The 25,043-nt window shown below is 35.4% G+C and overlaps 1 protein-coding gene across 1 annotated transcript in view; it reads left to right on the top strand.

Annotated features, from left to right (window-relative positions):
- Nucleotides 1-25,043, top strand: part of LOC308639447 (heat shock factor protein 3-like) — a gene marked incomplete at both ends in the record, with an annotated part of 55,475 nt that overhangs the window by 19,439 nt on the left and 10,993 nt on the right. Inside the window, 4 exons of the mRNA XM_081277694.1 lie at nt 11,192-11,319; nt 15,317-15,441; nt 24,275-24,359; nt 24,561-24,694. Coding sequence (XP_081133820.1) covers nt 11,192-11,319; nt 15,317-15,441; nt 24,275-24,359; nt 24,561-24,694 — 472 coding nt within the window. The remainder of the gene's footprint in view (nt 1-11,191; nt 11,320-15,316; nt 15,442-24,274; nt 24,360-24,560; nt 24,695-25,043) is intronic.

The following is a 25,043-nucleotide window of genomic DNA, read 5'->3' on the forward strand; positions in this document are numbered from 1 at the left end:
AGCAACTCAGGAGTCTGAGGCAGGAGTATCACAAGTTTGAGGGCAGCCTCAGCCCTAAGCAACTTAGGAAAACCCCATCTGAAAACAAATTAAGAGGGGATGGGGATATAGCTCAGTGGTAAAGAGCCCTTGGGTTAAATCCTGAGTACCCAAAATTAAAAAAATAAAAATAAAAGCAAATTGTCATTTTCCTATACTAGAACATTCTTATGAAATTTATTCATTTATTAATTTTTTTACCAAACACATGTTTATCATTTTTTTTTCTCCAGGTACTGGGAATTGAATCTAGGATTGCTCCAACACTGAGCTACAACCCCACCCCTTTTTAATTTTTTTTTTATTTGAAGACAGGGTCTCACTAACTTGCCTAGGCTAGCTTTGAATTTTTGGTTCTTCTGTCTCAGCTTCCTTAGTTGCTAGCATTATAGGTGTGTATCACCACTCCAAGCCATATGTTTATTTTAATGACACATAATACTTGTATATATTTATAAAGTACAGTGCAATATTTGAATACATGCATATATTGCATAATGATCAACTTAGGGAAACCAATATATTCAAGATATCACACAATCATCATTTCTTGTGGTGAATCCATTTAAAACCCTCTTCTATTGATTTTTAAATATATATTACATTATTGTTAAATATAATCACCCTATTATGTAATAAAAACATCAGAACTTATTCATTCTATTTAATTATGTTTGTACCCATTGGCTAATCTCTCCTTATTCCTCTAGCCTCCCTGCCCTCTCCAGTCTCTGGTAATCACTGTTCTATTTTTTTTACTTCTATGAGAACAGTTTTTTTTTTTTTTTTTTTTTTTAGATTTTAAATGTAAGTAATATCATGCAGTATTTGTCTTTCTGTGCCTGGCTTATTTCATTTAATATAATGTACTCCAGTTCAATCCACATTATTATACAATGTTAGAATTTTGTTCTTCTTATAACTGAATAATATTCCATTTCATATATATGCCATATTTTATTTGTTCATCCATGGATGGATACTTAGCAAAATCAACCTATTTTAAATAGTGCTGAAATACATAGTAGTGCAAAAATTTCAGCATACTTATTTCTTTTGGACATATATCCAGTTATGGGACTGCTGGGTCATGAGGTAGTTCTATTTTTAATGTTTTGAGGAACTTCCATATTGTTTTCCATAATGGCCACATTAATAAATATTTTTTTTTTGGTACCAAGGATTGAACTCAGAGGAACTTTACTATTAAGCTACATTACATCCCCAGCCCTTTTTTAAAAATTTTGATTTGTTATGTATGACAACAGAATGCATTACAGCTCATATAACACATATAGAGCACAATTTTTCATATCTCTGGTTGTACACAGAATAGAATCACATCCTTTGTGTCTTCTTACATGTACTTAGGGTAATGATGACCATTGCCTTATACCATCTTTCGAACCCTTATGCTCCCTCCCTTCCTCTCCCTTCCCTTTGCCCTATCTAGGGTTCCTTTAATCCTCTCATCCCCCTGACCCCAACAGCATATTACGGATCAGCATCCTTAGAGCAGACAAATCATTTGACATTTGTTTTTTTGGGATTGACTAATATCACTTAGCATTATATAGAGAGCCTACTAATTGGAACAAATTCTCATCACATGCATGTCAGATGGAGCTCTAATCTCTAGAATATATAAACAACTCAAAAATCTTAACACCAAAAAACAAATAAGCCAATCAATAAATAGGCCAAGGTACTGAAAAGACACTTTTAAGAAGAGGATGTACTGGGGACTGGGGATGTGGCTCAAGCGGTAGCGCGCTCGCCTGGCATGCGTGCGGCCCGGGTTCGATCCTCAGCACCACATACAAACAAAGATGTTGTGTCCGCCAAAAACTAAAAAATAAATATTTAAAAAAAAAAAAAAAAAAAAAAAAGAAGAGGATGTACAATCAATCAAAAATGTTCAATATCTCTAGAAATTAGAGAAATGCAAATCAAAACTACTCTAAGGTTTCATCTCACTCCAGGCCCTTTTTTTCCTTTTATTTTGAGACAGAGTCTTGATAAAGTTTTTAGGGCCTCACTAAGTTGCTGAGGTTGGATTTGAACTTGCCATCCTCCTGCCTCCATCTCTGGAGCTGCTGGGATTACAGGCCTGCAACACTGCTTCTGGCCTAATATACATTCTTACTAACAGTCTGCAAGTGTTCCCTTTTCATCACATCTTCACTAACATTTGTTATCTTTTGTCTTTCTTATAATAGTTATTATAACGACTTTAACAAGAGTTAGGTGAAATCTTACTGTGGTTTTGACTTGCATTTTCTTGATGTTTAGTGATGTTGAGCATTTGTTTATATACCTGTTGGTCATTTGTACATCTTCTCAAATGTCTAAGTCTTTTGCCTGCTTTTAAATTGGATTATTTTGTTATTGAATTGAGTTCCTTACATATTCTAAATATTAACTTCTTGTCAGATGTACATTTTGTATTTTGTATCTTCTCCCATTTGTTAGGTTGTCTCTTCATTCTGTTTTTGGAGGGGTGGATACCAGAGATTAAACTCAGGGGCACTCAACCGCTGAGCCATATCCCCACCCTATTTTGTACTTTATTTAGAGACAGGGTCTCACTAAGTTGCTTAATGCCTCGCTTTTTACTAAGGATGGCTTTGAACTCGTGATCCTCCTGTCTTAGCCTCCTGAGCCACTGGGATTACAGGCATGTGCCACCACACCTGGCTCTTTATTCAATTTTGAGTTGATTTTTTTGCATGTGTAATGAATGATAGGGGCTTCAGTTTTATTCTTCTTCATATGGATATCCAATTACCCAGTATCACTTATTAAAGAGACTTTCCTTTTCCTAGTGTATATTTTTGACACCTTTGTTGAAGATCATGTACATGTGTGGATTTTTTTCTGAGTTCTCTCTTCTGTTCCACTGATCTATGTATCTGTTTTTTTATGTCACTATCATGTTCATTTGGTTCCTAGACCTTTGTATCATCATCATTGTCATCATTTGTTGTACTGGGAAGTGAACTCAGGGGAACTTTACCACTGAAGTATACCACAGATTTAAAAATTTTATTTATTTATTTTTAAGACAGAGTCTTGCTAAAGCTGGCCTCAAACTTGTGATCCTCCTTCTTCCTGAGTAGCTGGGATTACAAGCATGCACCACCCCTGTGCCCAGCTGTATTATATTTTGAGGTTTGGTAGGGTGATGATGCCTCAGTTTTGATCAATCTTTCCTTCTTTCTTTGTTTCTTTCATTGCTTGTTTGTTTCTTTCTTTGTATTGGGAATTGAACTCAGAACCTCACACATGGTAGTCCAGCACTCTACCACTGAGCTATATGCTCAGCTCCCTTTTAAAATTCATTTTGAGACAGACAGTGTCTCACTGTGTTGTTCAGGCTGGCCTCAAACTTCTGATCCTCCTGCCTTAGCCTCCCATGTAACTGAGATTATGGGGGGGGGGCACCACTATGCATGGTTATGTTTGATCTTTTTGATCCAGAATTACATTGACTTTTCAGGGTCTTTTGTGGTTCCCTAGAATTTTGGAGGTTCTTTCGTATTTCTGAAAAGAATACCATTGATATTTTAATAGGAATTGCATTAAGTTTATAGGTTGCTTTTTATAGCATGTACATGTTAACATCATTAGTTCTTCCAGCCCATGAACATGGGATATCTTTCTATTTATTTGTGTCCTCTTCAATTTCTTTCATTAGTGTTTCCTAGTTTTCAATTTAGAGATTATTCACTTAAATATATTCCTGGGCAATTTTTGGTACCTATTCTAAGTGGAATCAATTGCCTGATTTGTTATTTATATAGCTCACTATTTTTAAGATGCATTTTTAGTGCAATTGTAGTTATACATAACAGTTGGGTTTATTTTGACATAATCATAAATTCATGGAATTGAATTTGCTCTATTTCAGTCCCAAGTACCTCCTCTTTTCCCTCTATCCTCCCCCTATTCCCTTTCCTCTGCTCTACAAGTCTTCCATTTATTTATTTACTTATTGGTGCTATATAGATATACCGAAAAGTAGAATTCACTGTTGTATATTTATATATGTACATAACATTTGTCAAATTCATTACACATTTCTTCCCCTTTTCCATCCCTCTTCTCGTCCCCCTCAATGTCTCTTCTCTACTCCACTGATATTCCCTCTATCCTTACAAAGTCAGACCACCCATCATTTTTCCCCCTTACTTTGATGTAGTCTTTGCATGAGAGAAAACATTCAACCCTTGATTTTCTGGGTCTGACTTAGTTCACTTAGCATGATGTTCTCTTACTGGCAAATGCCTTGATTTCATTATTCTTTGTGGTTGAATAAAACTCCATTGAATATATGTGCCACTTTTTCTTTATTCATTCATCTGTTGACAGGCATCTGGGTTAGTTCCATAACTTGTCTATTGTGAGTTGGACTGCTATACACATTAATGTGGCTGCATTCCTATAATTTGCTGATTTTAGATCTTTTTGGAAATATACTAAGGAGTGTGATAACTATCTCATGGTGGTTTCATTCCTATTTTTTTAGGAATCTCTATCTGGTTTTCAAGACTAATTTGCAGTCTCACCAATACTATATAAGCCTATGTTTTCTCCCACATCCTTGCCAGCATTTATTATTTGTGTTCTTGTTGATTGCCATTCTAATTGAAGTGAGATAGAATCTCATTGTGGTTTTGATTTTCATTTTTCCTGATTTCCAGGAATGTTGAATATTTTTTATGTATATGTTGACCATTTGTATTTCTTCTTTGAAATGCTACTTATTTTTGTATGTTGATTTTATATCCTGCAGCCTTACTGGATTCATTTATTAGTTCCAGCTGATTTCTTTTTGTAGTTGTGGTGGTAGTCTTTAGCTTTTCTATATATTAAAGACAAAGTTGGCAGCAAACAGGAATATTTGACTTCTTTTCCAAATTATGCTTTTTACTCCTTTATCTTGCCTTATTGCTCTGCGTAGGATTTCTGTGTTTTATTGGATACAAGTGGTCAAAGTGGGTATACTTCTTTGTTCCTGATTTCAGAGGAAAAGATTTCATGTCTTCCCATTTAGTATGAGATTGCTTGTGGGTTCGTCATGTGTAGATTTATTGTGTATCTGTACACTTAATTTTTTGAGGGTTTATTAGTATAGTGAACACCTAGACTTTCTGAACTGTGTATAACATGCTTTGTCATGGAGGACAGATATGACCTAGAAAATGTTCCTTGGTGTACTTATCAGGCAAACATACTCAGGATGCAAGCATAAGGGCACAAGTGGATGATCTACTCAGGAGGGTCCTAACTACCCTGTTGAATTTTAAGGTGTGAGAATACTGTATTATCACCTTGTTTCACACGTGAAAATATAATTTGCGTGGAATTCAATAATTCAAAATTTGGGGTTTCTTACTCTTTTAGGTAATGAGGTGGTGTTCAAAGTTTTTGCACATAGGTAGCTGAAATTAATGCAGAGAAAATCAGGCTTAGGACAAAAAGGGCAAACTACATTAAGAATATTAACAAAGACAGAATGATGCAACACTTAAAGATAAAAGGTCAAGGGATCTAGGGATGTAGCTCTAACATAAATGTGGCCTAGTTTTTATCCCCATACCACCCTCCGACATGATGAAGAAAAAAAAATCTTTCTCTCTCTCTCTCTCTCTCTCTCTCTCTCTCTCTCTCTCTCTCTCTCTCTCTCTCTCTTTCTTCTAAGTACTGGGCATTGAAACCCGGGATGCTTACCACTGAGCCTTATCCCCAGCCTTTTTTTTTCATTTTGAGACTGGGTCTTGATAAGTTCTTTGGGTCTCACTAAGCTGTTGAGGGTGGTCGTTTAGATTACAGGCATGCACCACTGGGCCCAGCAAAGATCTCTTTTATTCTCATATTAAGTTTAATTCAGTGGAGGGATTTGGATGTAGGCTACTGTAGACTGATTTCTAGCTTTTTCCATAGAAGAACACTTTATTGTCCCAGGTTAACCAGGAAATAAAAAGCTGATTAGGCCTTAAAAAGAAAGTAGTTACTATGTAGAAAAATTGATGTATAAATGCCCAGAGTGCAATATATAGAAATAATTTAAATTTGAGATTGCCCTCAATTGGATATCAGCTGTTGATTTCTCCCTAGCAAGGTATATTGAGATTCCTCATGACATTAAGAAAAAGTTTAAATTCTCTTAAAATATGCTGATCTTTTTAATTATGAAACTTTGAAAGTAAGGACAAATAATTTAAAGACATGAATTTTAGTCATTATTCAGACTTGTGTTCAAATATAGGATAATAATTTCCCTTTTGCTACCCCCCCAAAATTTATGAATGATGTTTCAAGTCCACGAAAGAGACTTACTATACCAACTATTGCTGTTAGTCTATGATGGCATAAAGGATGTGATTCACTTTATAATCAGCTCATTTAAAAATATTCACAATTTGGAATAGGACAGAATCTTTTTAGATGTCTTCCTGAGGGAAGGCAGAAAAGGAATGTTAGATTTCTTAATATAAGAGAAAACATTAAATAATGTTTCAGAAACAGTATTTTTATTTTATACATACTGTGGCTAATAGCTACTGATATAATTTTTCCCTTCCTTGCTTAGTTTCTGTGAATTATGAATCTCTGAATATGTTCATAAATCCAGATTCCTAAATGAAATTAAAGAAATAGGATGGGTGGGCTGGAGTTGTGGCTCAGTGGTAGAGCACTTGTTTGGCATATGTGGGGTACTGGGTTCTATCTTCAGCACCACATAAAATAATAAATAACATAAAGGTATTATGTTCATCTACAACTATTTTTTTAAAAAGAAATAGGGGGCTGGGGTTGTGGTTCAGTGGTAGAGCTCTCGCCTAGCATGTGTGAGGCCTTGGGTTCAGTCCTCTACACCACATAAAAATAAATAAAATAAAGGTATTAAAAAAGAAATAGAATGGGTAAGCCACGTCTAGTTTAAACAATTATTTGAAATAACTCATGCTGCCATTGCTATCTTTTCCCAACTCCCTATTAATCAGCACATATGACTGCACCTGGTAAGTGACAGTTGACAGTTGTGCTGTGTGTGTATGTGAGGTACTAGAAATGCATCTCAGGCCTCACACATGTTAAGTACTTTATTACTGAGCTATGGCCCCAGCCTGATTCTTCTTTTTCAAATAGTATACCTTACTAGTTCCAACTATACCTTCTCTGAATTAGTTATGCAGTCATGTTTGTGACATTTTTTTCTTACATTAAAAGACATATAATCAATCAACAAACATATGAAAAAATGTTCAACATTGCTAGCAATTAGAGAAATGCAAATAAAAACTACTCTAAGGTGCTGGGGCTGGGGCTCAGCAGTAGCTCACTTTCCTGGCATGTGTGAGGCACTGGGTTCACTTCTCAGCACCCCATATAAATAAATAAAATAAAGGTCTATCAACAACTTAAAAAAAAAAAACTACTCTAAGATTTCATCTCACTCCAGTCAGAATGGCAGGTATCAAAAATACAAACAACAATAAGTGTTGGCAAGGATGTGGGGAAAAAGGAACACTCATACATTGCTGGTGGGACTGCAAATTGGTGCAGCCAATATGGAAAGCAGTATGGAGATTCCTTGGAAAACTGGGAATGGAACCACCGTTTGACCCAGCTATCCCAATCCTTGGTCTATACCCAAAGGACTTAAAAACACCACACTACAGGGACATAGCCACATCAATGTTTATAGCAGCACAATTCACAATAGCTAAACTGTGGAACCAACCTAGTTGTCCTTCAATAGATGAATGGATAGGGAAATTTTGGTATGTATACACAATGGAATATTACTCAGCATTAAAAGAGAATAAAATCATGGCATTTGCAAGTAAATGGATGGAGTCAGAGAATGTAATGCTAAGTGAAGTTAGCCAATCCCAAAAAACCAAAAGCCTTTTCTTTGATATGAGGATGCTGACTTGTAATGGTGATGGGAAAGAAGCATGGGAGGAATGGAGGAACTTTAGATAGGGCAAAGAGTGGAGAGGGGCAGGGAGGGGGCAAAGGGGTAGGAATGATGGTAGAGTGAGTTAGACATCATTACCCTAAGTACATGTATGTAAGACACGAATGGTGTGAAAATACTTTGTGTACAATCAGTGACTTGAAAAATTGTGCTATATATGTGTAATGTGAAATGAATTATATTCTGCCATCATGTATAGTGAATTAGAATAAATAAATAATTTAAGAAAAAAGACATATAAGGAATGGGGCTGTAGCTCAGTGGTAAAACGCTTGCCTCTCCCGTGTGAGGCACTGGATTCGATACTCAGAACCACATAAAAATAAAGATACTGTGTGTTCATCTACAACTAATATGTGTGTGTGTGTGTGTGTGTGTGTGTGTGTATGTGTATGTATAAAAGACATATAAAAGCAGGACACTGTGGGGTATGCCTGTAGTCCCTGCAACTCGGGAGGCTGTGGCAGGATTGCAAGTTGGAGGTAGCCTCAGCAGCTAAGTAAGGCGCTAAACAACTTAGAGAGACCCTGCCTCTAAATACACAAATAAATAATTAGAGGCTAAGGATGTCACCCAGTGGGTAAGTCAACTCTGGATTTAATCACTAGTACAAAATAAAATTACATATAAACTGGACACGGTGGCACAAATCTGTAATCCCACTTGAGGATTACTCAGAAGCTTGAGGCAAGAGGATTGTGAGTCTGGGGAGATAGCATGGGCAACAAATCAAGACCTTGTCTCAACCCTCATTCTAGATGAGAATAGGCACTGTCGATCAGTGTCTAAAATTGGTCAGTGTGGCTAAATTGACACAGTTTATGCTTCTATCACAGTATATGTATTGCAGTGGTGACAATGAGACCTGTAACATTTTGCTTAAGCTCACAAGTGAAAATAGGTAATAAGAAAAATGCTGGCATTTCAATATTAAAAATGATTAATGAGGGGCTAGGGTTGTGGTTCAGTGGTAGAGCACTCACTTAACATGCATGAGGCATTGGGTTCAATCCTCAGCACCACATAAATATAAAATAAAGATATTGTGTCCACCTATAACTAAAAAAATAAATATTTTTAAAAAATGATTAATGAAACAAGTACTTTCTGCAGTTCAAGTTCTAGAAAAAGAAGACCCTAAGAAGCAAAATAAAAAAATGCCTATTCATTCATACACAATTACCTCTGTTTTCTCTTTAAAAAAAAATGAGGATGATTTTTTTCTTTTTGTGGTGCTGGGGATTGAACCCAGGGACTTGTGCATGCTAGGCAAGCACTCTACCAACTTAGCTATATCCCCAGCCCACATGAGGATGATTTTTGGTTGTTGCTTTCATTTTACTTTATTATTTGCTTAGCATCTATTTTTTGTACATATTAATGGAGTTCAGTGAGATATAAATTATTGATATAGTATTTAGTAATAGTATTTACATAATGCATATATTATATACATTACATAATATACGATATTATATTACATATATTATATAATATCCAATATTATATATTATATATTGTGTACAATACATACTATATAATACAAATGCACATTATATATATATATATATATATATATATATATATATATATGACAGAATCTTAGTTTCTATACTCAGGCTGACCTTGAACTCCTTAGTTCAAGTGATCTTTCTGCCTCCTCCTCCTCAGTAACTGGGACCATAAACATGTCCCACTGTATTCCAGCGTGATATTTTATATACAGTATGCATTGATCAAATTAGGGTAATTAGCTTTTCCCCCTCCTATGTTTCTTTGTGTTTGGATCATTTGATCTCTCTTCTGTATCTTCCCAAAATATATAATAAGGTATTCTGAGCTGGAGAACACCAGAACTTATTCCTGATATCTAGCTATGTTTTAGTACCCATTATCCAACTTCCTTATATCCACCCTCCCAACCTACCTACCACTTTGAAACCTCTGGTAATCACCATTATTTTCTGCATTCAGGTCCATGTTTTTAGCTTTCACATATAAGAGAAAACATTGTCTTTCAGTGTCTGACATAAAGTTTGACATAATGCCCTCCATTTCTATCCATTTTGCTGCAAATGACAGGATTTTATTTTTATTTGTGGCTGAAGAATATTACATTTTATATACAAGCCATATTTTCTTTATCCTTTCATCTGGTAATGGGCACCTAGGTTGACTCCTTATCTTAACTATTGTGAATAGTGTTACAATAAACATGGAAGTGCAGGAATCTCATTAGTATGCTGATTTTTATTTTCCTTTGGATATATACTCAGAAAGATTGCTGGATCTTATAGTAGATCTATTTCTAATGTTTTATGGAGCCTCTGTACTGGCTATACCCCACTAACAGTGTTTTGAGCTTTCTTTTCACCACATTCTCACCAGCACATTATTTTTTTAAAATATTTTTTACTTGTAGCTGGACTTAATACCTTTATTTTATTTATTTATTTTTATGTGGTACTGAAGATCAAACCCAATGCCTTTCATGTGCCAGCCCACATAATGATAATCTCTGTTTTTACTGGAGTGATGTAATATCACATGGTGGTTTTGGTGTGTGTTTCCCTGATAACTACATTTTGAACATTTTTTATATATTTGTTAATCATTTGTATTTCTTTTGTGAAATCTCTACTTATATCTTTAGTCCATTATTAATTGGATTATTTGGCTTTTCGTTCATGATTTTTCAGAAGCATGTGACCTAGTTTGTCATCTCTCCAAGTGTTTCAAGCTTCCCCTTTCTCATACTGCCTTCCTTTTCATGGTTTCTAAAGGGTGAGAAAGACACTAAAAGAGGATGAAACAAATCACTAATTTTTTCCCATTGTTATCTTTGAGATAATAAAATCACTACATATAGGGAATAGTGCAGAAATTTGAAGCTATTGCTTAATATGGGTCTTGAGAATTATATATAGATCTTCAATGGTCCATGATTTCACACTAGTACTCTAAAATCGTATATCTTTTCATATAAACAAAGTAAAATAAGCTATTGAGATTTCACTTCTCAAGTTTGAAATTAGGCTATTATGGTACATTAATTTAGTGTGTAGTCCAGTAAAATATTTCACATTATTTCTTATTTATTCTAGTGATTCTAGCTTTCCTTTCAGAGTTTATTCTATTATCTTTGTGTTTTTGTTTCACTAGATGGTTTCCGAAAGGTGCTTGCAATGGAAAATGGAAAGGTTTTACAAGGGAAGACATTAACTATGGAATTTCAACATCCATTCTTCAAAAAGGGAGGATCCAGCCTTCTAGAAAACATCAAGCGCAAGGTAAGGGGACTGTTGCCACAAACTCTTCTGTAGCATTTTGGGCAGTGGCTAGTTTTTCCTTAATCTAAATATTTCAGTTTTTTGTAAGTTTTAAGGGTCAAGTTGCTGGAATTTGGCAATTGGAAATTCATTTGCTAGGTAATTTTTCTAGTTCTCTAGAAAGATGACTTTTAGATATCAGTTTATCTATAGACTTATTATTATATTTTATTGCCATTTCATCTTTTTCTCATGCAGATGGGAATATAACATTTTAGCAAGTAAGCAGAAGAGACAAGGTTAAATTATAAATTAGTAACTATTTATATTTTTTCCTAACATACAAGATAACTGCTGAACTTGCCTGTTCACTCCCAGAGCTAATTATTAGTCAAGGCAGAATAGTAATAAAGTTTTCCATTCATGAGTTGTCTATGTATGTAGATACTTTGCATGAACCTATGTATAGATGACATCAGTGTACTGGAAGTTTAAGACCAAAATCAAAACCAGAAAGATTTGGATTATCACTTAGATTAGTGGTTCTCATTATATGATCTGTGAACACCCTAACTTTCTTGAGACATTTTTTCGGGGACCTGTGAGATTGAAACTATTTTCTTAATAATACAAAGATTTCTTGGCTTTTTTCACTCTTTATTCTTTCCTGAGTACAGTGGAATATCTCCAAGGTTACATGATGTCTGATTGCATCATCACTCTAATATTAATACATAATGTACATATTATTGTAAATTTCTTTTGGTACTAGGGATTTAACCCCAGAGTGCTTCACTAGTGGGCTGTCTCCCCAATCTCCCCCCTTCCCCTTTAAGACTGGATTTCACTAAGTTGCTTAGAGCCTTGTTAATTTACCAAGGCTGGTCTTGAACTTGTGATCCTCCTGTCTCAGCTTCCCAACCCACTGGGATTACAGGTATGCACCACTGTGCCCAGAAATTAATGAATATTCAAAATTTTATCATTTAAATTCTGATATGGTAAATATTCACAAATATAAGCCATATAAATAAAATCATAGTCTTCATCTTAGATGTGGTGACCTTGGAATGACCTACCCATTCTGTGAGGTAGAAGAATGAAGAACAAAGATAAATTAAGATGAATCAGCTGGGCACTGTGGCATTTGCCTCCAGTGACTCAGGAGGCTGAGACAGGAAGATTGCAAATTCAAGACCAGCTTCACCCTGCCCTCAGGAACTTAGTGAGACTGTGTCTCAAACCAAAAAAAAAAAAAAAAAATTAAGACTGGGAATATGGCTCAGTGGTAAAGTACCCCTGGGTTCAATCCCCAGTTTATAAAAAAAGGTGAATAATTATCCCATATGTTGAAAAAGGAGTCACTTGGGATTTCCCAAGTGACAAATATAAGCCATATAAATATACTACTGAGCACTTTTTTCTTTTTTTTTTTTTTTTTTTTTTTGTACTGAGGATTGAACTCAGGGGCACTCCACCACTGAGCCAAATCCCCAGCCCTATTTTTTATTTTATTTAGAGACAGGGTCTCACTGAGTTGCTTAGCACCTCACTATTGCTGAGGCTGGCTTTGAACTCAAGATCCTTCTGCCTTAGCATTCCCAGCTGCTGGAATTACAGACGAGCACAACCATGCCCACTTTCTGAACACTTCTTTTTGCTCTCATTCGGAGTAATATTTAGATATATGAACTCAACAGTGTTGTTGTTGTTGTTGTTGTTATTATTATTATTATTTGGTGCCTGGAATTGAAACTAGGGCCTCATGTATAGGCTAATTTCTTTCTTTCTTTCTTTCTTTCTTTCTTTCTTTTCTTTTTTTTTTTTTTTGGTACCAGGGATTGAACCCTGGAGCACTATCCACTGAGCAATATCCCCTGCTCCTTTTTATATTTTATTTAGAGAGAGGATCTCATTGAGTTGCTTAGGGCTTGCTATGTTGCTGAGGCTGGTTTTGAAGTCACGATCCTCCTGTCTCAGCCTCCCTAGCCACTGGGATTACAGGCATGCACCGCCACACCTGGCTTATTTTAATTTCTTATTTAAATAAACAAAAAACTTTAAATGTGTTTTTCTTGTATAAGTATACTTGTTAGCTTTTAAGTTCTTTGGTTTAGTGAATATTTGGGAAATGATACATACCCTCCACAGAGAAGATGACCAGGTTATGGCCTACAAAGAGGACAAGCATTTTTTTCATTTATTAAAGAATGAAAACAGGTATCTGTTTCACTGAAAATATAATTGTACCTTCTTCTGAATCTTGATACAATTTATTATCTGTGCTACTCAATTGCCATTTATTGCATACTGCTTTTCCTAGATAGCCATCTATTTGTGTCTAAACATCTAACTTTCTTGATCTAAAATTTTTTTATTTATTTAGTTTTATTATTTTTTCTTTTTTTATTGTTGGTCGTTCAAAACATTACATAGTTCTTGATATATCATATTTCACAGTTTGATTCAAGTGGGTTATGAACTCCCATTTTTACCCCGTATACAGATTGCTGAATCACATCATTTACACTTCCATTGATTTACACATTGCCATTCTAGTGTCTGATGTATTCTGCTGTCTATCCTATCCTCTACTATCCCCCCTATTTATTTAGTTTTAATTTAAAAAAAATTGGTACTGGGGATTGAATCCAGAAGCACTTTACCTTTGAGCAACATTACAGCCCATTTTGTTTTGACACATGGTCTCACTAAATTGCTTAGGGCCTTACTGAATTGCTGAGGCTGGAATTGCACTTGTGATCCTCCTGCCTCAGCCTCCTGAGTCACTGGGATTATGGGCATGTACCACCATGCCACTCTTCTGATTTGTAAAATTTGTATAAGCAATCTTTGATAGTCAGCTTAGTCCTTAGACAAGTTTACAGCAGGTAAAAATATACTGGAAACTTTTGTTCAGAATTCCAGGGTTTCAACTTAAGGGTCCTAGAACCTCTAGTTTCTTCTTTGCTAGAAGCCAGTCTCACTCATATTAGTAGCATGACGTAAAGATTAATTTTAGAGAAATTGGTAACATGATGTGTTGCTTTATTCTGTTAAAGTTTTGTTTTTGTTACTTCTCATCTGTGTTTAATGTAGATTAAAAACTTTTATTGTATGTACACCATGAGATAATGAATGAGTGAGAGTTTTTAAAGATCTAATAAATATGATGATAATGCACCTTATGGGCATACTCCCACCAACAGCAGAGATCTAAATCATTAAAGCCTGTTCAGTCACCACCTGTGGAAATAATTACAACAATGTTATTATAGACATTATTCTGCATTAAATTATAAAGCCTTCTTAGCATGGTGCTTCTTTTTATAAAATACATACTGCAGTATGCACTTATCGCAGCAGGCCTATAAAATGAATCTATAGTCTAACTTGGATTGTTTCTGAGAATTAACCACATTGTAGATTATCCATAATCTAAAGCCCCTCCCCAACACTGATCATAATAGCTCCCAACAGGAAATAACTAGGTGAGGGTCAGAGCTAAAACTTAAATATAATGAAATATATTTATGAGAGTGCCTATCTAAGTTAATATACTTCCATATGTGTCAAAGTCATGTATAATTGTCTTTTAGATTTTCTGTTTTGCTATAATACATACTTTATTCTCTCTGTAGGATTTTTCAATTCTTTACGGATAGAAACTGTGACTTACCCATATTTGCACTATTGTTAATGTGTAAATTGTACTCAACATATGCTGAATTTAGGACATATTTATTGCAGGTCTCCTCTGTGTAAGGTATTGTTCTAGGTAATGGTGAGAAGGATAGAAGGAGACTATCTTTCAATTAGTGGGAGAGATGATAATGTATGTAATAACTGTAATATGAGGCATAGTTTGCTTCGTGCTACAATAAAGGCACATTTATAGAATTCAGTCTACTGTTTTAGATTAATCATACATCTTTTCCCTTCCATTAGTGCCAATAATGGAGAGTTGATGGTATGTGAAATTTCTAACCAGCCCGACTGTATTCTGTTTTCATTTTAGGTGCCAACAATGAAAATTGAGAATGTCAAAACTTACCCTCGTGAGTTGCAGAGAATAGTGAGTGAAGTGCGGGATATGACAGACAAGCAGAATAACATGGATGCCAAATTTGCAGAACTGAAAAAGTGGGTGTTTATCAAGATTTCCAATGTCTGTTTCCAAGGTTTAAAGGTTGATTGCTTCTGAGTTGAGAAACTGAACTCTTGTTTTCCATGGCACTTTAATGAGGTTTCTTTCAAGTTAAACCGCAGCACTGAATCAAATGCTTTAGTGTTTGGACTGCTGCTAATGTGCCAGTGGCTCAGATCATGTAATTGTGGCTGACTAGAAGACCACTGTATAAATCAGAAATAAACTATTGGCATCCAAAACAACTGTGCAGGCATGAGTGGTATAGCAGATAGCAGTTTTCATTTGACAATAGAAAACAGAAAAATATATAGGTTCTGTATTTAAGTAACCTGACCTAAATTCCTGGCTAATTCTTTCTTTGGACTAGTTTTTAAAAATGTTCTGTGAAATGCATACTTTAAGATGTATTTCATTGCTTTCTGAGGAGCTACCATGTACAGAATATAGCATGCAGTTATTCTTATCTTTATTCAGAATATAGTGTTCAAAGGCAAAATTTAAATGGTTAAGCAGTCTCAAAATAATACCTTGATAAAAATTATAACCTATTTTTTCTTAGAGATGTATGTGAATTTTTTCCAGTAAATGTTCATCAGTATTCAAATTAAACTTGAACTCCTTTCCAAATCTTTCGATGAACTGCAAATGTACCTTTAATTTCATGATTCAATCTTTTGTAATTGACTTAGTAAATTAAACTTTTCATATTCATCAAGGGAGAAAAAGAGTGAGGAAGTAAGGAGAATGGAAGTAGTTTTCTTGCTTTTTCATCAGCATTGAATATAAGCCCAGATTTTCATTGACATTGACCATGAGCCAACCCTTCATATTAATTCTGGATATCAGCCTGTTGTTAAACGTTAACCATAACCTACAGATACATCATGTGGTTGATGATCCTCCAGTGGGTTCTGGCTTGTTTTATAGGTAAAACAGACCAGAAAATATTGGGCAATAGTAAACTCGATGGCCTTCTGAGGTTTCTTTTGGCCCAAAATTTGTGATACTTTCCCATTGTGGAATTTGGGTTGTATTAGAACACATTTAAAAGCCATTCTGTATAGGAAATTTAGTCTCTTAATCTGGTACAAAGTGTCTCTTGTCATACCATTCAGTGAAAGTATAGATGTGTTAGTTTGGCATAAATCCACCATCCTAGAGTTTTAAGTGTTCTTTCAGCCTTTTATGAACTATTTCTCTATTCCTAATCCTATGAATGTTATGACTACATTAGAAGTATATGAATTTGTGGGGGTGGGGTTGTGGCTCAGTGGTAGAGTGCTTGCCTGGCACGTGTGAGGTACTGGGTTTGATCCTCAGCACCACATAAAAACAAAGAAACAAACAAACAAACAAATAAATAAAATCATGGCATTTGCAGGTAGTAGATGGAGTTTGAGAAGACAATGCTAAGTGAAGTTAGGCAATCCCCAAAAGACAAATGCTGAATGTTTTCTCTGATATAAGGTGATTGACTCATAGTGGGGTAGGGAGGGAGAGCATGGGAGGAATAGATGAACTCTGTATAGGGCAGAGGGGTGGGAGGAGAAAAGAGAGGGCAAGGGGTTAGCAATAATGGTGGAATGTAATGGATATCATTATCCAAAGTACATGTATGAAGGCATGAATTGGTGTGAACAAACTTTATATACAGAGATATGAAAAAATGTGTTCTATATGTATAATCAGAATTGTATTATACATATAGAACACATATTATACATAATACACTGTCATGTATTTAAGAAATGAAAACAATCAATCAATAAACAAATGTATTATATCCATCTACAACTAAAAAAATGAAAATAAAGAAGTATATGGGTTTTTTTTATTGATTGTTCAAAACATTACAGGGCTCATGATATATCATCTTTCATACATTAGACTCAATTGGGTTTTGAACTCCCATTTTTACCCCAAATACAGATTGCAGAATCACAACTGTTACATACTCACATTATTACATAATGGCATATTAGTGACTATTGTATTCTGCTACCTTTCCTATCCCCTACTATCCCCCCTCCCCTCCCCTCCCCTCCCATCTTCCCTCTCTATCTCCTCTGCTGTTGTTCAATTATCTCCCCTTTTTCCCCCCTCCCCCTTGCCCCTCATAACCTCTTATAATTTTGTGTATCATTGAAGGTCTCCTACCATTTCCATATGCTTTCCCTTCTCTCTCCCTTTCTCTCCCCCCATTCGTCTTTGTTTACTGTTAGTCTTTTCCTCATGCTCTTCCTTCCTGTTCTGTTCTTATTTGCTCTCTTTATATCAAAGAAGACATTTGGCATTTTTTTAGGGCTTGGCTAGCTTCACTTAGCATAATCTGCTCTAATGCCATCCATTTCCCTGCAAATTCTATGATTTTGTCATTTCTTAGTGCTGCATAATACTCCATTGTGTATAGATGCCACATTTTTTTTTTATCCATTCATCTATTGAAGGGCATCTAGGTTGGTTCCACAGTCTAGCTATTGTGAATTCTGTCGCTATAATCATTGATGTGGCTGTATCCCTATAGTGCGCTCTTTTAAGGTCCTCAGGGAATAGTCCGAGAAGGGCGATAGCTGGGTCAAATGGTGGATCCATTCCCAGATTTCCCAGGAATCTCCATACTGCTTTCCAAATTGGCCTCACCATTTTGCAGTCCCACCAGCAGTGTACAAGTGTACCCTTTTCCCCACATCCCCGCCAACACTTATTGTTGCTTGACTTCATAATGGCTGCCAATCTTACTGGAGTGAGATGGTATCTTAGGGAGGTTTTGATTTGCATTTCTCTGATTGCTAGAGATGGTGAGCATTTTTTCATGTACTTGTTGATTGATTGTATGTCCTCCTCTGAGAAGTGTCTGTTCAGGTCCTTGGCCCATTTGTTGATTGGGTTATTTGCTATCTTATTGTTTAATTTTTTGAGTTCTTTGTACATTCTGGATATTAGGGCTCTATCTGAAGTGTGTGGAGTAAAGATTTGTTCCCAGGATGTAGGCTCTCTATTTACCTCTCTTATTGTTTCTCTTGCTGAGAAAAAAACTTTTTAGTTTAAGTAAGTCCCATTTGTTGATTCTTGTTATTAACTCTTGGGCTATGGGCATCTTATTAAGGAATTTGGAGCCCGACCCCACTATATGTAGATCGGAGCCAACTTTTTCTTCTATCAGACGCAATGTCTCTGATTTGATATCTAGCTCCTTGATCCATTTTGAGTTAACTTTTGTGGATGGCGAGAGAAAGGCATTCAGTTTCATTTTGTTGCATATGGATTTCCAGTTTTCCCAGCACCATTTGTTGAAGATGCTATCCTTCCTCCATTGCATGTTTTTAGCCCCTTTATCAAATATAAGATAGTTGTAACTTTGTGGATTAGTCTCTGTGTCTTCTATTCTGTACCATTGGTCCACCTGCCTGTTTTGGTACCAGTACCATGCTGTTTTTGTTACTATTGCTTTGTAGTACAGTTTGAACTCTGGTATCACTATACCTCCAGATTTACATTTCCTTCTTAGAATTGCTTTTGCTATTCTGGGTCTTTTGTTTTTCCATATGAATTTCATGATTGCTTTATCTATTTCTACAAGAAATGCCATTGGGATTTTGATTGGCATCGCATTAAACCTGTAGAGAACTTTGGGTAATATCGCCATTTTGATGATGTTAGTTCTGCCTATCCATGAACAGGGTACATTTTTCCATCTTCTGAGATCTTCTTCTATCTCTCTCTTTAGGGTTCTGTAGTTTTCATTGTATAAATCTTTCACCTATTTTGTTAGGTTGATTCCCAAGTATCTTATTTTCTTTGAGGATTGTATTATACATATAGAACACATATTATACATAATACACTTTATGTATTTAAGAAATGAAAACAATCAATCAATAAACAAATGTATTATATCCATCTACAACTAAAAAAATGAAAATAAAGAAGTATATGGGTTTTTAATGATTCTCAGATTCTCCCGTCTAGAAGAGACTACCTTAATAGTAGTCTTGCTCTCAAAAAAATTACTGTGTGATACAGAGGTGTAGATCAGTGGTGCAGCATGTGACTAGCATGGACATGTCCCTGAATTTGGTCTCCAGCACCACATACAAAAAAGGGAAAAATTAGTGTGATATCTGTATGGACTAATTCACTGACAAAGTTTGAAAAGTATTAGATTTTAAGCCTGAAATATTCAGGCAGGATGATGGGAGGTGGCAATCTTCATGAAGAACATGTTTTTGAGACTTTTATTTTTTAATTAATTTTTTAATTAGGACAGTGGAATGCATTACAATACTTATTACACATATAGAGCACAATTTTTCATATCTCTGGTTGTATATTAAGTATATTCACACTAATTTGTGTCTTCATACCTTTACTTTGGATAATAATGACCATTACATTCCACCATCATTTCTAACCCCCTGCCCCCTCCCTTCCCCTCCCACCTCTCTGCCCTATCTAGAGTTAGTCTACTCCTCCCATGCTCCCCCTCCCTACCCCACTATGAATCAGCATCCTTACATCAGAGAAAACATTCGGCATTTGGTATTTTGGGATTGGCTAACTTCACTTAGCATTATCTTCTCTAACTCAATCCATTTACCTGCAAATGCCATGATTTTATTCTCTTTTATTGCTGAGTAATATTCCATTGTGTTTATATGCCACATTTTTTTATCCGTTCATCTACTGAAGGGCATCTAGGTTAGCTCTACAACTTAGCTATTGTGAATTGTGCTGCTATAAACATTGATGTGGCTGTGTCCCTGTAGTATGCTGTTTTTAAGTTCTTTGGGTATAGACTGAGGAGAGGGATAGCTGGGTCAAATGGTGGTTCCATTCCCAATTTTTCAAGAAATATCCATACTGCTTTCCATATTGGCTGCACCAATTTGCAGTCCCACCAGCAGTGTATGTGTGTGCCTTTTCCCCCACATCCTTGCCAACACTTATTGTTGTCTGTATTCTTGATAATTGCCATTCTGACTGGAGTGAGATGAAATCTTACAGTAGTTTTGATTTGCATTTTTCTGATTGCTAGAGATGTTGAAGATTTTTCATATATTTGTTGATTGTATATCATCTTCTGAGAGAAGTGTCTGTTCAGGTCCTTGGCCTGATTAAGTTATTTGGGTTATTATTATTATTTTTTATTTTTAATATTTATTTATTTTTTTAGTTTTTGGTGGACACAACATCTTTGTTGGTATGTGGTGCTGAGGATCGAACCCGGGCCGCACGCATGCCAGGCGAGCGCGCTACCTCTTGAGCCACATCCCCAGCCCCTATTTGGGTTATTATTTTGGTACTTAGATTTAGTCTGCTTCCTTAACACAGTAGACAGTGTGTCAGTCTCATAATCTGAAGAACATTTTAAATACTATTAACTCAGACAACTCAATATAGTATTTGATATATATATTCAAAATTCTACAGAAACATTTCTGTCCTGCTTCATTTGAGGAATCTGTTAATGTTGTAGGAAATATGCAACACTTTGGCTTGAAGTGACAGAGCTAAGACAGAATTACTGCAAGCAACAGCAACTTTTAACACAGGTATCAATTAAATCTTTTTTTAAGAAATATTTTTTCGTTTATTTATTTTTATGTGGTGCCAAGAATTAAACCCAGTGCCTCACACATTCCAGATAAGCACTCCACCCCTGAGCCACAACCCCAGCCCCTCAGTTCAGACTTTTAAGGTAAAGATTAAATAAATCACAACTAAATTTTAATATTTAGTTGTGTTGGGCTGGGGATGTGGCTCAAGCGGTAGCGCGCTCACCTGGCATGCGTGCGGCCCGGGTTCGATCCTCAGCACCACATACAAACAAAGATGTTGTGTCTGCCAAAATTAAAAAATAAATATTAAAAAATTCTCTATCTTTCTCTCTCTCTCTTTCTCTCTAAAAAAATATTTAGTTGTGCTTAATGAGGTCTCTACCTTCCTCTTTACCTGTTGATTTCCTTAAATATTAAAGATGATGTCCTAATTAATTATTCTGTATGATTATTTTTCAGATTCTTCAGTTTATGTTGAACTTGATAGATGAAAACTACATGGTAAACACAGATAGAAAAAGGTGAATTTATTAACTCCAATTCTTTTCTTGGTTACAGAAGGTGTCTTTATTCTCTCTTATAATTTTTCTTTTTCTAAGCTCATTCTTTTTTATATCAGAGAATTTAGCATGTACAAATTGTGCGTGTGATATCAGGATAAAAAATACCTACCAACAAAAGCCACACATATCAGCTCAGTGTATCTTGTTTTTCCTTTTGTTTTCATACTTGATAATAAACTAACTTTGCTATGGCATGATACAATAGGTATATCCTAGTTGCTGGATCTTACTTGCAGGATGATTTTTTTCTTTCTGTCTTCCTTTTGTAGGCCTACTAAGGGCTAATCATTCTAAGGCTTCTTCTCTGTAAGGAGCCAGACAGAACTGGACTTCTTCTTTACTTTTAAATAAACATGTTCATTTTATTGTATGTATGTATGTATGTATGTATTTGGTGCTGGGGATCAAACCCAGGGCCTCACACATGCTAAATCCATACTCTACCATCGAACTATACCATTAGCCTCAGAATCCCTTCTTAACATATCTCCTGGAATTATTCTGGAATAGATTGAAAAGTATTCCTCAACTCTACTTTGTTAAGGAGTCGTAGAACTTGCATAGAGGTTCTTCATACAAGGGATTATCCTGGACAGAAAGAGCAAAGATGTTTTACCTCCAATTTCTGATATGATCAGGAGTTCCCAGCTTCACCTTACCCAGTCTTTTGCAACCTAAAATTATAGGATTTTTATGTAAGTCCTTAGAAGACAGAGTATATAATTGTAAAATATTCCCTTGTGATATACCATGTAGTTGTATCTGAGAAATAAAGTCATGTTATTAGCTTGATTCCTCAGATTTCATTAAGCTATTTTGAACCAGTAGATAATAGCTGATATTTATTATTTACAGTGTGCTATGTGCCCTACATAGACTATCTCAATTAATTATTACAAAAATTCTATTGGATGGGCTCTAACATTATCCCCATTTCACAGATATGAGAATTAACTAAAAGAAAATTTAACTACTTTATCTGAAGTGACTTAGTTAATACATGATAGAGCTATATTTCAAACCTAGGTAGGGGGGAATCATTGACTTCAGAGCTTTGCCTCACATTTGAGTGGACCCTCCTTCACACTTATTTTTGATAACCTCTAATTTTGGTATAATCAAACTTGATAAAAATTTATATGAATGCTACAAGTGACTCCCATAGAGCTTTTACCCAGATTTCCAACTTAACATTTTATATTATCATTTATTCTCCCTTCTTCCCTATCCTTACACACACACAGGCACACTTTTTCTGAACCATTTGAAAGGAAATTCAAGATATAGTGTCCATTGTTCCTAAGATTTCATGTGTATTTCCGGAGGAGGAGGAGGAGGAGGAGGAGGAGGAGGAGGAGGATTGTTATTATTTGCTTTTTGAGGGGGTGTTTTTTTCCTTTTCTGGGGATTGAACCCAGGGGTGCTTTACCACAGAACTATATCCCCAGTCCTTTTTATTTTATTTTAAGGCAAGGTCTTGCTAAATTGCTGAGCCTGGTCTTGGACTTAAGATCCTCTTGCCTCAGCCTCCCAAGTCACTGGGATTATATGCCTACACCACCATGCCTGATGGACTTCAACATTTTTGAAGAGTACAGGCCAGTGATTTTTGTAGAATATCCATCATTTGGGGTTTGCTGTGGTGTTATGGCTAGAAAACAATTGTAATTTTTGGTAGTATAACTAAGAAGTGATTCTGTATTCTTAGTATATCATTGTCAGAGACAACCAGAGACAACTAATGTCAGTTTCTGTAATTATCTGTGATGTAAGCTTTGATCATTTGAATTTAAGGGGTGTTTCCTCAGTTTCTCTAGTCTTAAGTTACTATTTCTCACTTAGTAACTTTCCAGGAGATACTTTTAATTTATATAAACACTCTTTTCAATGTTTTTTCCATTAAAGTAGCCCTTAACTGAGGGGCGATTTACCACAGAGTTACACACCCCTCCACCAGCCCATTTTTATTTTATGTTGAGACAGGGTCTTGACAAATTTCCTAGGCTGTCCTTGAACTTAGCATTCTTCTGCCTCAGCCTCCTGAGTAGCTAGGATTATTGGCATGCTATTTGTACAATTTGACTCTTCTAATTACATTATTTCTCTATTTATTTTGTTTACATTCTACTATAAGGAAGAACTTTTTCTTTTTTGCTGGTTATTCATTTATTTATATCAACATGGAATCATGGATTCTTATTTTAGTAAGGGATTATAATCTTTATCAGAATATGTCCATTGATAGATATATTGTTGCTTTGAGCATTTTTACTTTTCACATAATAGAATGTTCTAGGCTTGATTTATACTTTGCATTTCCCAGCTCTGGAATCAGGCATCACTCCAAAGAGACTGGTTTCCCCTTTAGCTCTTTGTTTTAGTTTTAGCTGACCCAATGTATACTAAAAAAAAAAAAAAAAAAAAAAAAAAAAACAAGCTATTAGGATATCTTAATGTAGACACTTAGAAGGAAGCTAGCACACAGTGGTAATATTCCAAATTGTTGCTAATTTTTCTAAGCTGCCTCTCATTAAAATGTGGTGGGTCCTTTTCTTTGCTCACATTGTTGCTGAGATGCTAAAACATTATGTCTCGTGGGACTCATTCTGACAAAAGATAATTAATATTTAGGTTCTATACAATACTTTTGCTGACCATGCAACATTAAGATAACTTATAACATTGAAATGTGAATCTCGTTGCAGGTCATTTCCACTTAAATCTGGGGCTTCAGCTTCCAAATGTGCTCATCAATATTTCCATATTCCAGAGGAGAAGAAGAAAGAAGCTGTAAGATTCTGGAATAAGATGATGGTGGTGGGTGGGTAAAAACAGAGCATTTGCTGTCAGTTAAATTTCCAGTACCTGTTATTATTTCTCATACCATTGTTAAGTTTCTCTATGGGAATCACATCAAATATGATCTGAGAAAGACCAGATGTATACATAGGTACATGATCAACTCTCATTTCCTCTAACCTTCCTGTTTAGATGCAGATATTACAAAATGGTTATACACTTATTGAAGAAAAATATAAAAATCTCCTTGACAGTATCATACCTACTTTGAAAGATGAATCTAAAACCTTAGTTTCATGTATGGACCAGGCAATTGGAGATGATGGGTAAGCAGTCTCGTGGATAATGTACTGGTAATGAATCATAATATAGTCTACAGGTATGTTAAATCACGAGGTATATTTTGTTGTTAAGTGAACAAATAATGTTTTCCTTCAGTTACTAAAATAAAATACAACTGATGTCCTGTCATTATGCATTTGTGTTCTTCCTTAGTGTTAATCATACTGCTGTCCATATCTGGGCATTGAACCCAGGGTGTGAGCGACATTCCCAGCCCTTTTATATGTTGTTTATGGACTTTTACTTTATTCATTTTATTTTATATGTGATGCTGAGAATCTAACCCAGTGCTTCACACATTCTAGGCAAATGCCGTATCACTGAGACACCATC

The sequence above is a fragment of the Spermophilus citellus genome, assembly GCF_964194105.1.
Source record: "Spermophilus citellus genome assembly, chromosome: X".
In the NCBI taxonomy this organism is placed as follows: domain Eukaryota; kingdom Metazoa; phylum Chordata; class Mammalia; order Rodentia; family Sciuridae; genus Spermophilus; species Spermophilus citellus.